This window comes from Tenrec ecaudatus, chromosome 3 (assembly GCF_050624435.1).
Source record: "Tenrec ecaudatus isolate mTenEca1 chromosome 3, mTenEca1.hap1, whole genome shotgun sequence".
In the NCBI taxonomy this organism is placed as follows: domain Eukaryota; kingdom Metazoa; phylum Chordata; class Mammalia; order Afrosoricida; family Tenrecidae; genus Tenrec; species Tenrec ecaudatus.
In genome coordinates, this window is record NC_134532.1 from 105,532,215 (window position 1) to 105,548,640 (window position 16,426).

Consider the following 16,426-nt stretch of genomic DNA (forward strand, 5'->3'; position numbering starts at 1 on the left):
AATGCAGAATGCACAGAAGAAGCACTCATCCAATATAGATAAAGCTCTCTGGAATATCACAAAAATATTTTATGTGGAACAATACCGCATGATGGAAAGCACAAGTGACATTCTGAAGTCTAACGGGAGAGGGGAATAAAAACTCCTATTGCTGTTTTCTTTCCAGGCTGTTCATGTTTTTGTTACTGAAACCTTTCTGCCTATTGAACAAACAATAAACAACAAAAACATCACTGCATTTAGTTGATTCCAACTAATAGTAACCTTGTAGGGCAGTGTAGAACTGGTCCTGTGCATTTCCAAGACTAAATCTTCACGGGAGTAGAAAGCCTCGTATTTCTCCTATAGAAGACCTGGTGGTCTCAAACTCCTGCCCTTGCGGTTAGCAGACTAATGTGTAACCCTTATGCCACCAGGGCTCCTATGGGAGATAATCTTGCTATGATTTTAGGTTCAGATACACTTGTGAATTCTTGCTACTTCTCTGTCTTGATCCTTTCTCTGGCTATACAAGACAGCTGGCTGTGGTTCCAGGATTTGGCTGTCATTGGGTATCTGTGTGATATTAGTGAGAGCTAGAGACTAAGAGAACAACCACAGTTCCAAGGGCGGAAGGCTCCTACCGGGAATATCACTAACTTACAAAGCAGCCTTCTATCAGAAAGAAATCTCTCTTTGTGTAAGGCAGTTGTACAAGAATTGTTGCTGAGCAAGTGTTAAAAAGTATATATCTAGGTTTCTAGTTTACAGATCACTGCCCTTTGCATTTCATTCCCTATTAAGTATTCATTCCAATATCCCTAAGTGTGCTGAGTCAGAAATGACTTCCAAATGTTTCCACATTATTTTCAAAAAAGGTTTGATATTAACTTATAGTCAATTAATATGGCCCTTCCAGTCATAATGCTTTATGTGACATAATTCATACCACTGTGGCTATGGTCCCATTTGGGAAGCTATTACTTGATAATAAAGAGAAATAGGATGAGATTGTGAAGTGATTTTATTAGAGGGTATAAATTGGACCACACTCTGTGTAATTATTTTCTTGGTTACTCTCACTTTTACTGGATGCAAGGAATGACACAGTAGAGCTGAGAGGAGAGAACCGGCTTCTGGAGTGGCCTGGGAAAAAACTTGGCTAAGATTAATAGGAGGCCAGTGGCTACTGGAAACATCCTCCCAGAGACTCCAGATCTAATGAACATAATAAGATAGTCTACGGGTGGAGAACAGATGATTATTTGGGGTATTATTAAAAAGGTGAAGGGTTATATGTTAATTTGATTGCACTATCGATACTCAATGTAACGCTAACTGAATGATCTTTCCCTGCATGAGTCTGGTAAGAGAAGGGGAAGACAATGATGGGATTTGTCTGTGAGTGACTGAGAACAGGATTCCCTGCAATGTCACCCTGCCATGAAAAAAGTGAACCCTCTGAGCAGGGGAGAGATCTAATCACTGCCAAGATCCAGGAATGGGTCCTCTGGGCCCAGCATCTGGCTGACCACTCCTGCCCTTCGGATTGTCCAATACACAACACTCTCCATCATCTGAGACATTTCCTCAACCTTTTGTGAGTTTCTGTGGGACAATGCTGGATTCACAGGACCCAGCAAGGGGAGAGCATATACTCCAGGGAGAATGAGGGGAAAGGGAGCGGAATAGCATCAAGGAAGACTTAGACATTTGGGGTATCATCAATCCCCAGTTCTTTGGAACTAGTCTGGTTAATTTTTCTCAAAGATTCATTAAAAAATCATTTTATTGTGGGCTCGTACAACTCATATCACAATCCATATATACATTCATTGTATGTCAAGCACATTTGTTGCCCTCATCATTCTCAAAACATTTTCTTTCTACTTGAGCCCTTGGTATCAGTTCATTTCCTCCTTCCCCCATGTACCCTTGATAAGTTATAAATTATTATTATTTTGTCATGTCTTACACTGTCCAACATCTCCCTTCACCCACTTTTCTGTTGTCTGTTCCCCAGGGAGGAGGCTGTATTTAGATCCTTGTAATCTGTTCCCCTTTTCTACCCCACTTTCCCTCTACCCTCCCAGTATCGCCACTCACCACTGGTCTTGAAGAGATCATGTCCTGGACCTGTGTTTCAGGTTCCTATCTGTACCAGTGTACCTTCTCTGGTCTAGCCAGATTTGTAAATTAGAATTGGGATCATGACAGTGAGGAGTTGGGGGGTGGGGGGATGGGGAGAAGCACTTAGGAACTAGAGGAAAGTTGTATGCTTCACTGTTGCTACATTTGCACCGACTGGCTCGTCTCCTCCCCGTGACTCTTCTGTACTTTGGTTTCTCTTCAGATTGTATAAATCTTTCACCTTTTACTGAAAGATTCTTAACAAACACATAGACACAACTCATTTGCCACAGCCATAAAATGGCAGGGAGTCTTAAAACATACCTAATTACAATGAGGAAGTGGATGGACTTTGGGCCTCTGCTCAAGCCCTTCCTCAATGGAGGAACACTTTGTTCTAACAACCTAACATTCTGTGGTGCTTACCCGCCGGACATGATTGCTGAAGACAAAATGGGTGCACAGCAAATGTGAAGAAAGCTGATGGTGTGCCTGGCTATTAGGCTTGAAGTTAAGTGAACAGGCATCTAGCAGAGAAGCAAAAAAGCCACAGGGAAGAAACACACCAGCCTGTGTGACCACGAGCTGTCGACAGGATCAGGCAACAGGCATCAGAAGAACCAAAACAAACAAGCATACTGTTGAGAACAACGGTGGTTGGAGCAAAGACCCTGAACCCATCTGTAGACAATGTGACATCCCTTCACGGAAGGGTAGCAATGAAAGGGCGAGTCAACCAGGGCTAAATATAGCACCAATTAAACACACAATATTCCTCTGGTTCCTAGAGGCTTTTTCACCCCCCCCCCCCACTATCGTGACCCCAGTCCTGCCTTTCACTGTGGGCTAAGCCAGAGCATGTGCACAGGTACAGATAATAACTCAGGACACACGGAATTCAGGTCAGATAAATCCCTCAGGAACAGAAATGGGAGTAGCAATACTAGGAGGGTAGGGGGAAGGTGGGGTGAGGGGAGAAAAGAAACCATGGAAGCAGGGAGACAGAGGTCGGTATAAGATACAAAAGGAATAATAATTTATAATTTATCAAGCGGTCATGAGGGGGCAGGGGGGAAGGAGGGTAAAAAGAGGAGCTGATACCAAGGACTAAAACAGAACGTAAATGTTTATAAAATAACGATGGCAACATATGAATGTGCTTGATATAATTGATATATTGATAGTTATAAGAGCTGTAAGAGCCCCCAATAAAATTATATTTAAAAACAAATTTAAAAAAAACCTAACCGGAACTACTGAAAACCCAAAAGAACAAATTGAAAGCAGGAAGATGGGAGAAACCAGCTAAGGGAGGGAAAAACGAGTCGTTCAGTATCAGTAGCACATCTTGAGCCAGATTCCAAAATAAATTCAACATCAATTGTGCTTTCACAGATGGTAAAATTGATGTATCCATTCCTTCAGATCAATAAAATGTCTTCAGTGTTAAACCTGGCCAAATGTCTTCCTTGCCTTAATGTTCTTCATACCTCAAAGGTGAAACTACGCGAAGTATCAGTTTGAATAACTTTTAAGAGAAAATGTTTTTCATAACTGAGGTCTAAATGTTTAAATATCTATTTTTTTCCTAGAATAAATAAGTAGAAGTACAAGAAGGATGATATAATCGAAGCATAGGCTGGATTATACTTCTTAACAATGTAATCTTTATTTTCATAGCATGTTAATACGCGTTGAAGTGGTATTTCTAACTTGGTTGCTGAAACTTGTTAGCTCATCTAAACTTTGTTTACAAAAATGTTTTTGTTTTATGAAATAAATTCCTAAATGTAACCATTTTGCTTGGTTTTAGTTAACCTTTATAAATCTAAATTCTAAAGAACCTATAGTTACTTACACATTAAAGCTCTTTGACTATATGAATATTAACAATACATTGTCCAAATTTGGGATATCATTAGCATTTACTTCTTCTTGTGGCAAAGATAATTGCTCAAAGTAACCCTTAAAGCAATCTGGCACACTGTCTTCTAATTCATAGGCTAAATGTTGTATTATATCCAGAGTTCTGAATTGGTACATCCTGATTTAGGACTGATGGCAGAACTGTTAACTGTCATGGTATCTTAGCTTTAGCTTGTCAAGATGCCTGTTTCTGTCGGCTGGTCCTTTGATCTGTGACCAAAATGCATAGAAGTCACCTAGAAATATGACATCATTAAGAACTTGAAATGTAGCATTACACTCGTGGCCATCTAGTTGATTCCAATTCATAGTTACTTTTACAGAGTAGAATGGTTTCTTAGTTTCCCAAACTGTGAATCTTTATGTATGGGATAGATGGTTTATTTGTCACCCATGGGCCAGCAGGAGGGTTTGAACCACCATCTTTGCCGTTTGCAGCCCACAACTTAACCCACTCCACCACCAGGGTCGCTTGAAATAAGATATTATGGGGAAATTTATTTAACTGTGTTTACACTCAAAAGTCCCAATTTCTGCTAAAAGTGATGAATATTCATGGTTATAGTCAAAATTCCTTACGGGTCTGACAAATCTTCAAAAAGTACCTGGAAAAATGGAATTAAAAGATGATTGAATTTTCCCATAAGCTTTTTGAAGCTGCTTCCTATGTAAAACCCATCCTCTCAAACTTAGTTAATTGACATTCTGGAACAATGCAATGCTAAGTAAGAGTGACAAAATCCGTAAACAGGAAAAGTATCAATTTGCATGAAGCAATATCAAGCTCTTCTTAGTTGCTTTGTCTTTACTTATTTTTGAACTAAATAGAAATTGGATCCTAACATTAGTACCAAAGAATTGGACTCGTGGCTTAGAAGAAACGTCCTTTAAAAAGCAGAGATGCAATATTGATTGAGTGGAATTCAAGACAACTGTGCCCTTTGTAATAGGAAATGATCACTTATTTCATGAGTTACTGAAATGATTGAAATTAATTATAGATAGGAATTAACAGAGATACAGTATTTTTAGTTGTATAAAATTCAATGGGAACTCCAGGTTCTCTCAGTTGATAACAATCATTTTTAATGCCTGAGATACTTAATGTCTTTACTAGATTTATTTCAGTAGCTTTGCACTATACTTGTTTTATTTGAATTATGTATACTTTTACCTATAGTTCTGGATTTCAAGTCTGAACTTGAATTATATTTTATTCTGCTGAATGAGAAAAAAAAAACCTGGTTTGATGAAGCCAGGGTATGTTTTCAGTAATCTGGCAGAGTACTGTATACATAAAGAAGGAAATGCTTGTGTTTCGTGTTGTTGCCATAATTTGAAAACTAAAAGTGTTGGCATCCATACTACCCTCCTTCTGCCATTCCAACTTAGCAGCTTTCTCATGTGATTCTGAACCCACAGCATTCTCCACAATTTGTATGAAAAAAATGACAATATGAATGTTTTAATGATATAGTTTACTAAGGCATTTCTAAATAAAATTGGTTGGGATAAATATTGTTCCATCTGCCATAATTTACTATATTACAAGAAATATTTATCTTGAAAATATATCTCAGAACTACAAAAAGGAGAGAAAATGAGTATTTTAGAAAATTCAGAGAGAGTACATATGATTCTTAACTTCTGTTAGATTGAATTTAAAAGGTTCCTATTCAAATGGTTTTAGAATATACCAACTGCAAATAAGTCTTCTCTAAGGCAAGAGTTTACACTTAGAAACAGTTGAATTATGTAGAAGAATGACAAGTTAACTATACTTCAATAATAAAGTGGATCACTGAATTATCCTTTGGTGGTGTTTGCCAATTTACTCTGGTTCTTTCATATTTAATCCTTTTATTTTCAAAGTTAAGTCACTCAATTGCAGGAACACTTTGGGATGTGGCAGATGGCTGAGCTTTGAAGACAGAAGACTAGAAATGCTTGTGACAGCCCAGTACATGGCTGGCACTTACGATAGCACCAGGCAAATATGACTTAAGGAACAGATTATGAATAAATGACCAACAACAAAAGAATTCAAACAACAATGCACAATATTATGAAATGGTTAGTCAATTATGTGTATCCAGGAATATAGTAATACCACACATTTGAGGACTTGCTCTGTGCTAATATTAAATGTTTTAAATACATTGCACAAACATATATACTGGCTTATATGAGCATTTCAAAGCGATGAATGGTATTTCCCATGAAATTTTTGAAGTCCTCTCTCTCTCTCTCTCTGACACACAGACAGATACACACACACGAACATACACACTCACTCTGGTTCACATACCCTTGAGAGGTAAGCATCAATTGCCATTGAGCCCATTCCAGCTCCAGTCAACTCCCTGTCAAAGGAGCCTGTGGTCCCTAGGCATTGTGATGGCTTCTTTGCAGAAGTAGATTACCAGACCTTTCCCCCAGGCACCTGAGTGGATTAGAACCTTTAACCTTTCAGGTTAGCAGCAGACCACACTATAGTCCATTGTAATAGTTGGCCTAAGTAAAGCCATTATGTATTAAACAAACATTCTGCACCAAACCCTAGGTGCGACCACAGGCCTTATAACATTCTCAGAAAAACTAAGTAACCCCTTGTTCTTGGAACTAGCAGCACGCCCCCCTGCAGCAGGAAATTGTGCTTAACTGCCCAACTGCAAGATCTGCTTCTGTACCAGCTTGCTTGCACAGCTCAATTGTTTGCTTCCACACTATAAAAACCTAAGTCCGTAAGCAAAGGGGGCCAGCCAGACAGACACCTTCTTTCTTTAGGCGGCTGGTCCCTGCGCAGGTTTTGTTAATGAACTCTTTTAATTCTTCCAATGTCACGTCTCAGTTGTTCTTGTCCGTATTGTGTACAACATTTTGGATGTACCACCGAGATATTGGTGACCAGGTTCTGCCTCAGCAGGACAAGTGAGACCCCGGGAACGAATGATCTCCTGAGCCAGTGCCACAACTAGGGGAAGGCCTTGGAGAGGGAGAGATGTTCCTCCACCCTGGTTGTTGGGTCTGGTCTTGAAGGCTAGAGAAATTGGTGTGCACATCTGAATTGGGAGAATCGGTTTGGTTGGATGCAACATTCGGACACCCCCAGAGGACCACGGAGACGTCCGTGTTCTCCTGTTCCTGTAAGTTAATGCCCTGGTGGTATTATTTTATTTGTCTTGTATGTCTAGGGTTGTTGTTCCTTGTTTATCGGTGTTTTCATCCTTGTGTAGCTTGGTCTTGCTCCAGCTCGTTACCCATTATTATTTAATTTCCAGCAGTCTGATGTAAAGATCATGGGACGACAACACTAGACTCCACTGCAGTGCCTCTTAAATAATTTTTCTGATTTTTTAAAAGGTCTATGTCAAATTATGGGTTCAAAGCTAAGGCATTCTACATTAGGTCCTTTTGTGAAATGGGTTGGGTGCAGGAGTACCCGACTGGCTTTCAGGGGCTCCCTTTTCTCTGCCCCTGCTGTATCAAGTACACAGGCTTGGCTATGGAAAACCAGGTCACCCATACCAAATCCCGTACATTGAAGTGTGGATTGAAATAGCCTCTGACCCTCCTCTATGTATTTGAAAGTTCCTTCCCCCTGAACAGGTCCTGGTGGCAATAGAAAAGGAAACCCAAGCTAAAAACAAGAAGCCTCAGAAATTTTATCCGGTCCTCCAGAGTGCTGAGGAAGAACTTGAAATTCACCCTCCCCCGCAAGTCCTCCTTGAAGCAGGCGGGCCCCCGGTCCTGGCCCCTCATCTGTATCCAACGGGTGTGTGTGTGTGTGTGTGTGTGTGTGTGTGTGTGTGTGTGTGTCGGGGGGAAATCCGGCACCTGCCCCATAGTATCTGTGCCTTTCAGTCCTCCCGATACCTGGGGGGGAACAATATATGTAAACTTCAAGGGTGACCAAATAAGTCAGACTGGGCTCCAGTTGGCATTTCCCCCTGAGACAAACCATTCTACCCCTGGGGCAGATCAAGCGGTCCCCTTTATGGCTTATGTAAACCCATCTTTTCCTGATAAGCCCCAGGGTTTCACCTCTTTCCTAGAAACTGTCTACCATACCCACCAACCTACCTGGGATGATTATCAGCAACTCTCCCAGGTCTTCGCTGCGAAGGAGCGGGAAAGAGTCCAGCAGGAAGCCCATTAGGTCCTGCTTGGGACTGACAGACAGACAGTCACTGTCCCCATCTGTGAGAAGCCTTGTTTCCAATTCAGCGTCCTCCATAGGGCCCCAATGATGCGCAGGACAGGGAAGCCCTGATCAGGTACCACCAATATATGTTGCAGGCCCTCGGGGGGCTGTCAGGAAGCCCACTAATTTGTCTAAGGTAAGTGAGACAGTGCAGAAAGCTACTGGAAAGCTACCAGCGCTGTCCTTGAACACCTTATGGAGGCTTATAGGCTGTACATCCCAATCAACCCTGAGGCCCCTGAAAATCGGCAGGACACCAATACAGCATTTGTAGCACAATCAGACCCAGATACCCACAAAAGCTGCAAAAGCTAGAGGGGTTTGAAGGTAAAAATATTAGTAAGTGAATATAGCTAGCCCAGAAAGTTTATAATAACATGGAGGATCCACCTGTAACCTCCACAAGGCAGATGGCAAAAGTTACAGTGGCTGCCCTGCGGAAGCCAAGAAAAACATAAACCCTGGCAAAGGCAAGGGGCAGGACGTCCTGAAAACTCCTAAGTGAGAAACTGCCTTAAAAAAAAAAAAAAAAACTAAAATAAAAAGGGCCCTTCTGTCGGCCCCAGTCCTAGCTCTTCCGAATCTGCAAAAAACATTTAAACTGTTAGTACCAGAAGGTAAGGGGACTGCCAAGGGGGTCCTTATGCAACACCTGGTACCAGGAAGAAGACCTGTGGCCTATCTATCAAAAAAGCTGGCCCAGTAGCCTCCAGCTGGCCAGGATGTATGCTGGCCATAGCAGCTACAGCAGCTTTGGTAAAGGAAGCATCAAAGCAGATGCTGGACTAGGGCATTACTGTCACAGGAGGACACTCAGTGGAGAGTCTCCTAAGAAGCTCACCTGACTGCTGAATAACAAATGCCCGCATGCTCCAATACCAAGTACTGTTGCTAAACCCACCTAGTGCCCAGTTTAACAAAACAGCTACTTTCAACCCCACAACCCTGTTGCCCGACAAGCTGGTTGAGGAGCCAGTCCATGACTGCATGGATACACAGGGAAACTCAAAAGTAATTAAAGAAAACAACCTGGGTGACCAAGTGGCCAAGGAAGCAGCTGTGGGTGCTCGAAACCTGGGACTGACAGTGGCCCTAGTCGAAGATGGCGGAAAAGGCAGCCCAGCTGGCCTGTGTCAAAGACCCACATGGATGGCTAATCCCGCAGACTAGTTCCAGAAGCAGGTGGGGGAGAACTGGTGGACCATCTTGATAAAACCACTCATTTGAAAGAAACCAAGTTATACCGATATTTGTCTAAGAGGTACAAAATTCCAAACCTCCAAAAGCGGTATCAAGCAGCAATTTGAAAATGTTTCACTTGCGCCCAAGTAAATGCCCACCCCCCCCCCAACCAGGCTCATGAAACACCTCAGCATCAAGAACGAGGTCAATCCCCAGCCCAATACTTCGAGGTGGACTTCACTGAGGTAAAACCAGGACTGTATGGCCATAAATAAATTATGCATAGAAATTGGTGAAAACTTGGTCAGATTTTTACCTTTTGTCCTCTTGCATGTGTGGTGTACACCTTACCTCAAAAACCTAACACCTTTTGAAATTCTATATGGCCGCCGTCTCCTCTCTTACCAACCATAGCAGGAGGAGCTGGACCCAATCTGGCCAATAGGCCAGACCTGGCTGGAAAGCCTGGACCTCTCCATAACATATCTGTAGGTGACTGGGTCTGGGTCACATGACACAAGGCGCCTGCTTGCAGCCAATGTGGACTAGACATTACCAGGTGATTCCCCTCACCCCTACGGCGTCAAGGTTGCTGGGAAGCTGCCATGGATCCCCTGCACCCAAATAAAAAAAGCATCCAAAGAACACCGGCCCGAGGAATGGATTGGGCAAAACAATCAGATGACCCACTAAAGATCAAGCTGCTCAAGCTGTTTTAATTGGACTAATCTTGCTGTCTGGCACTGGGTTCAAGGCAAACCCTCACAAGCCAGTCCCCTGTGTTTGAACCTTAAGTGATTACAATCCGGGAAAATCCATTAATGTCAGCAAACCTACAGTAATTTCTCCCACCTGTGAGTTTGATTCATGTGCATTTTGGCCAGTACTCCCCCCTCCCCCAGGAAAGATCACTTGTGGGTAGGTTATGGAACACAAGTGGTAGAAGAGTTACAGGCAGCAGATCTATATGCTTTTCCCACTAACAGCAGAAAAGTTGCCAATGGCTACCTGAATTATATTGCCCCAAGTGGAGTTGTAAACCCATGGTAGCAGGGTACTGGCAGCCTATAGAGATGCATATTCTCAATTCTGGAGAAAGACTAATCCTAGTACTTGTAAGGTGGGGAAGTGTAACCCTATAAAATGGCAAGTTAAAAATCATTTATTCCAAGAGTGGCTAAAAGGAAAAACTTGGGGGATCCGACTATTTGTCAGTGGGCCCAATCCTGGTGTCATAGCTACACAGTCCAAAAATGAGTCGCACCTCCAAACTGGTTCAGCCCATCGGGCCTAGCAAAGTGTTAAACTCCCCATGTGCTCCACTGCCTGGGTTGGAAACCCAGCTGCAGGAACAATCTTATTCCACATTCCTATAACTAAACTAACTAAAAGAAAACCAACAGTAGTTCCTGAAAATAAACCACCAATATCAGAAGTTAAAACCTTAGAAACATTCTTTTCTTTTATAAACACAACAAACCCAAATTTTACTGAAGAATGTTGGCTATCTTTAACCCACCTCACCCCCTTATTTTGCGGGTATAGGGACCAATGTCTCCTCCTTCATAGAAAACATCACTTTAACTCAGTACAACAAAAACAGCAGTGTGTGTCTGTGGAGAGAGGATGGAGGATGATCTACTCTTACCCTAGAAAGCTTACAAGGGGAAGGGCACTGTTATCAAAGATCCCCAGGAGCCCAGCAGTATAGTCAGTATTGTGCTACTGTCTCTGTAATCCCCTCCCTAACAGACCCAGATCTATTAGTTGCACCTCCAGGCATGTGGCTTGTCTGCTCCAGTGGAGTCACTTCATGTTTGTTTTCCCTGACTTTGCTTGCCTCTTTGCAATGTGTGTTTTAGTACATGGTTTGCCCTACGTGTACATGTACTCCGGGAAAGCTGAATGGCAGCATTTCAATACCTACTCAAGAGTTAAAAGAACGCCCATCCTAGTTCCCCTGGTCATGGGTTTGGGCATTGCTGGATCAGCTTCAATAAGCACAGCTGCCTTATTATAAGGAAATGAAAACTATAAACTACCTAGTCATCAAGTAGATAATGATGTGCAAGACTTAGAAAACTGTCAGCTATTTAGAAAAATCGCTTAACTCCCTACCTTAAGTAGTACTGCAAAATCGGCGGGGTCTTGACTTCTTGCTCAAGCAAGGAGTATTGTGCATGGCCCTAGGAGAAAACTGTTGCTTTTATGCCAATCATTCAGAAATAATTAAAGATAGTTTAACTGTAGTTAGAAAAAGACTTAGTGAACGGGAGAAAAGTAGAAAAAGTCAAGAAGGCTGGTTTCAACAGCTGTTCAATTGGTCGCCCTGGCTCACCACCTTAGTGTCCAGCCTAACAGGCCCGCTACTCTTGCTTTTAATTGGGCTAACCTGCGGGCCGCTCATTATCCATAAGCTAGTCCAGTTTGTGCAAGATTGAGTAAAATCAGTTGTTAGTGCTTAGCAAATCAGACAAGTGGCTAGCCCAAAGTGAGCTGCCACTACAGTCGTATGAAAGCTTGCACTTGGAAGATCCACAGGTGTAACAAGAACAGGGGGAAATGTAATAGTTGGCCTAAGTAAAGCCATTTTGTATTAAACATTCTGCACCAAACCCTAGGTGAAACAGCAGGTCTTATAACATTCTCAGAAAAATCAAGTAACCCCTTGTTCTTGGAACTAGCAGCACACCCCTGCAGCAGGAAATTGTGCTTAACTGCCCAACTGCAAGATCTGCTTCTGTACCAGCTTGCTTGCACAACTCGATTGTTTGCTTCCACCCTATAAAAACCTAAGTCTATAAGTAAACAGGGCCAGCCACGCAGACACTTTCTTTCTTTAGGCGGCTAGTCCCTGCGCAGGTTTTGTTAATAAACTCATTTAATTCTTCCAATGTCACGTCCCAGTTGTTCTTGTCCAGACTATGTACAACACCATTTGCTATGTATATCGCAAGGGGAATCTTGTGAGGTAATTGTCATTATACAAATAAAGACAAAAGAAAAATAACAGTTAAGTGTTGGACTCCGCCATATTTCAGAAAACCTCAGCTTGAGCTTAAAACATGATCCTCTCAAAAAAAACATAATGGTACTTTAAAGAACATAAACTATTGTTTTAAATATCCATTATTTAAATGCCAAATGTTTTAATGCCAAACACAAAGACATTAATCATATCAAAGGTGTAATCAAATGCCAAAATTGGGTAGACAAGTGGAGCACGCCAAGGCTTCTTTGACAAGGGATTCCTACAGACGTGCCTACACATACTCGTACATGTGCTACAGCCCTCATCATGTGTACTTATATGTCAGTTTCTCCTACCAGAGCATATACGTCTTGAAGGTCTGGCATTGCCCTAATCATCTGTAATTTATCTCGGCATCTGGACTATGATTGGGTAGGAGGTAGATAGTCAAGGTTTGCAGGAAGAATGCCTTCCATGGCAGTTGTAAGTCTTGGTGTATAAACATGCTTTCCTGGGTTCCAAGTAGTGGTGGATCAGAAGGCACTTACCGTTCGTAAACAGAGTGGTCCAAGAGGTCTTACATCACTAAACCGAACTTCATGCTAATTCCATTACACATATTTTTGGCCCTATAATATCTAATTAATGTCTGAGAGGCCTAATTACAATGCAGAGCTAAAAGCAGCAAACTGAGGTGGGGTGTGTGACTTCACCAGGTCATCTGAATGCAAATGTTATTATAGTTTGTGTGGAAGCAGGAATGGGGGATAGTACTTAAATGACACAGGGCTTCTGCTGTGCCCTGACACCGGAGGTTCCCATCAGGGGTCCAGGAGAGCGGGCAGGTGTCAGACCACATGATCACAGTTTTCAAGTGAGAATCCAGTGCGGGGGTGTTGCAGAGGAGTGTCATGTATCAGAGTCTAGCAGGTAGAGTGGTCAACATGCAATTGGATTGAGTTAATAGGTGATTCTTTGAGGATACTAACAATCCCAAGTCCAATTTGTTAAGCACCACAAGAAAACTTCCAGAATATGCGCAGTAACAGGGAGCAAAAAGACTATGCCTAAGTTGTATACACTGTTTCTATGTCCTCAAGAGAGAACCTTCTAGCTTTCTTCAATCTCTGACACATAACAAACCAATTACTCACTTCCAAACTTTAGCACCTCTGGTCCTGGACATCCAAGTTCTTCCTCTGTGTAGTCAGAGGGATATTAATATGTTTTTACTCTCTGGAAAAAGCAGTTATCTTGACCTTTTAATTTGGGTTTAACATGGCCAGCTATGAAGGTATTAGAAGAGGCTTTCTAAAAAAAATTAAAACTTTCTTAAAGAAGATCTTGAAACCTTTATTAGAGAATTCAACCCAAGTGAAGAAAAATAAAAGCCATTCTATCAATACTAACAACAAACTTATTAGAAAAAGAAACAAACCTACAACAACAAAAAATAAGAGTGATCAGGAGATCCCTCCACTTGACATTCTTTTGGGGCAGTTTTAATAGCCATGTTGATGTATTTGTAGGGTAAGTTCCTCTGTTCAGTAATGACTAATAAATCTTCTGATGTAATACAGTTTCCACAAACACAGACACATATAAATGTTTGGAGACCTGCTTATAATAAAATATGTAATATCATAAATAAAATCTGAATAAAAATTTTATTCCAACAACATTTCTCTATTTTAAATTATGTTTATTGTTTAAGGTTTTTATCACAGTGGAAATTAGTTTATGCTTAATCACCCAGTCAATGCTTACTGTTAACTTCATCCAATTCCAAAAAAGTAAAATCAACTCATTCATACACTCTAATCCTATTACTTTCCCACCACTCATTGCCTGTGTCTCTATCTCATTGAATGCAACATTGTGAAAAGATTGTGAAAAGGTATAATTAATAGGCTTATTTGCATAATACCATTTCTTCAAGTATTCAGAGAGCAGGACATTTGCCTGCGTTGTACCTTAGAAAACTACAAGTGGCATTCTTTCTACGTACAGGGGAATGGCTCCTGGTGGGAGTGCAATGAAGTTGTATGTCACTGTGTATGACACGGATTTACAGTATTCTAGAATTTTCACAACTCTTCCCATGTTAGCGAGCAACATTAAGTAATGGTGTACTTCTCAGCTCACAGCTTTCAGATGTGGGACTTCAAAAATACAAATAAATAAAGCATACACTCAACATGTGTAGTGCAAATGCTAAGTAAACAGAATGACATGGAATAACTTGTCTTTGCTAACCAGTGCAGGTTCAGCAGGGCATCATGGTGTTACCATGCCTGTGCCTCGTATCCTGTTCTCATATGAACTTCTCACTGTTCCATGCCAGTCACGAGGACTTAAAAAAGGAGCTGGGATGGGGTTGAAGGAATGAGGAAGGAAATAGAAACTCATTTTCACAAACAACTAGGACAGGTTTGCTTTCACTTCTGTATATAGCATGTAAAATTTGATTTGTTAACAAGATATCATATCTCTGAAGACATAGTGGGAACCTTGATGGAGAAGTGGAAATGTCCCATTTAAAAGAATGAAATATTGGCAACAATGTGACAGAGACTGTGTGACCCAGACCAAAAAAAAAGGGGGAAGGAAGATGATGAAGATTGTGTGTGTTTTAAAATGAAATTCTTTTGAAATATAACACATGAACATGCAAAAACTGACATCACATGAAAGTCATCAAACAACTGCAGAAACACCGGACAGTGGGCTTGGTTAACAATGCTGTAAATCAATAAAATCATACTTTGAACAAAAGTCACAGCTTCATCTCAATTATGAATTTAACATAGCATTACTCAGTAGAATGGAAAAATTCTTATAAAATTCTTCAAGAGAAAAATTACCAGCAAAAGGTAACTAAAAGTCGACAACCAATTTTACATTTACTTAAGTGCCTGGATTCTCCCACCCTTGGGACTAACTATAATCTGTAAGAAAAGGAAAACAAGACAAAACAAAACAAACATAAACACAAAGCAAACAAAACAAAAAGTACAAAAAGCCTTCCCCTGTCTTTTTATTTTCTTCCTCAGTATTCAGTTTTGAAAGAAAAATGTTCTTTTCATGGTAGTGTTTCTGAGTTCATACCTATTAAAAGCTAGAAGAGAAATATTTTGAATCCTGTCTTTCTATTTCGGTCTTGAATGTGTTGCACTTTCAACAAATATAACAAACAGCCAGCTAAAGTGTTCTTAATTAGGACACACACACACACACACACACACACACACACAAGTCTTAAGAGAAAAGAAACCATTCTTTATCTGGGACATACACATCTCAAAAGTTAAAACTAAGGTCTGACACAGTCACTTACGTATTTGATTTAAATAATTAAGGCTTCTAAAAGGTTCGGTGCCACAACTCTCTGCATCAGTACTTGGATAAAATATATATATATCTGTTTCTCATTTTAGGTTTGTGCTTTTTACAGCCATCTTAATTCCACGGAATTTCATTAGTAAGATCTGATAAAGGAGTGTTAGAATTGCTTACTGACATATTACTTTTAGTAGCTGTTAGACTAAATTCTCGTGATAAAAATTCCATGACTGAACAGACTTGTTAGCATCACCTGAGCAGCGGGCTCATTTTACCTTCTTTTCATGGATAATGTGCCCATTTCTGTTGTACTTGCCATTGAGGATGCCATTGTGGTAATGTCCGTTCACTGTACTATGCTCACTTCTAGACCACACACTTTTGATTTTTCTATAGATAAATTTTGTCACTATGGACCAGAGGAAATAAAACAAGGCAGCACCCAGCAGAAGCACAGAGACAATATCCAGTAAAAAATACTGACAGAAAGAGATTTGATGAACAACAGCACGTAGGTGATGGGCTCCGTTGTGACGAAGAATGTAATCTATCCAATAGACAGTCCGATTAACAGGGTGGCCAGGTTGATCCTTGTGAATCTCTGACAGCTTCTGAGCCCTCTGGCGGTAGCTAGGGGGCAAACAAAGAATGACCAATTAGATAAGGAGGTGCTTTGCCACTCACATTTAATT

The 16,426-nt window shown here is 41.0% G+C and overlaps 1 protein-coding gene across 1 annotated transcript in view; it reads right to left on the reverse strand.

Annotated features, from left to right (window-relative positions):
• Positions 1-14,149: 14,149 nt before the first annotated feature.
• UGT8 (UDP glycosyltransferase 8) overlaps positions 14,150-16,426 on the reverse strand; it is a 73,290-nt gene continuing 71,013 nt past the window's right edge. The window contains exon 5 of the mRNA XM_075544841.1: positions 14,150-16,364. Within this exon, the coding sequence (XP_075400956.1) occupies positions 16,001-16,364 (364 nt within the window). The 3' untranslated portion in view covers positions 14,150-16,000. The remainder of the gene's footprint in view (positions 16,365-16,426) is intronic.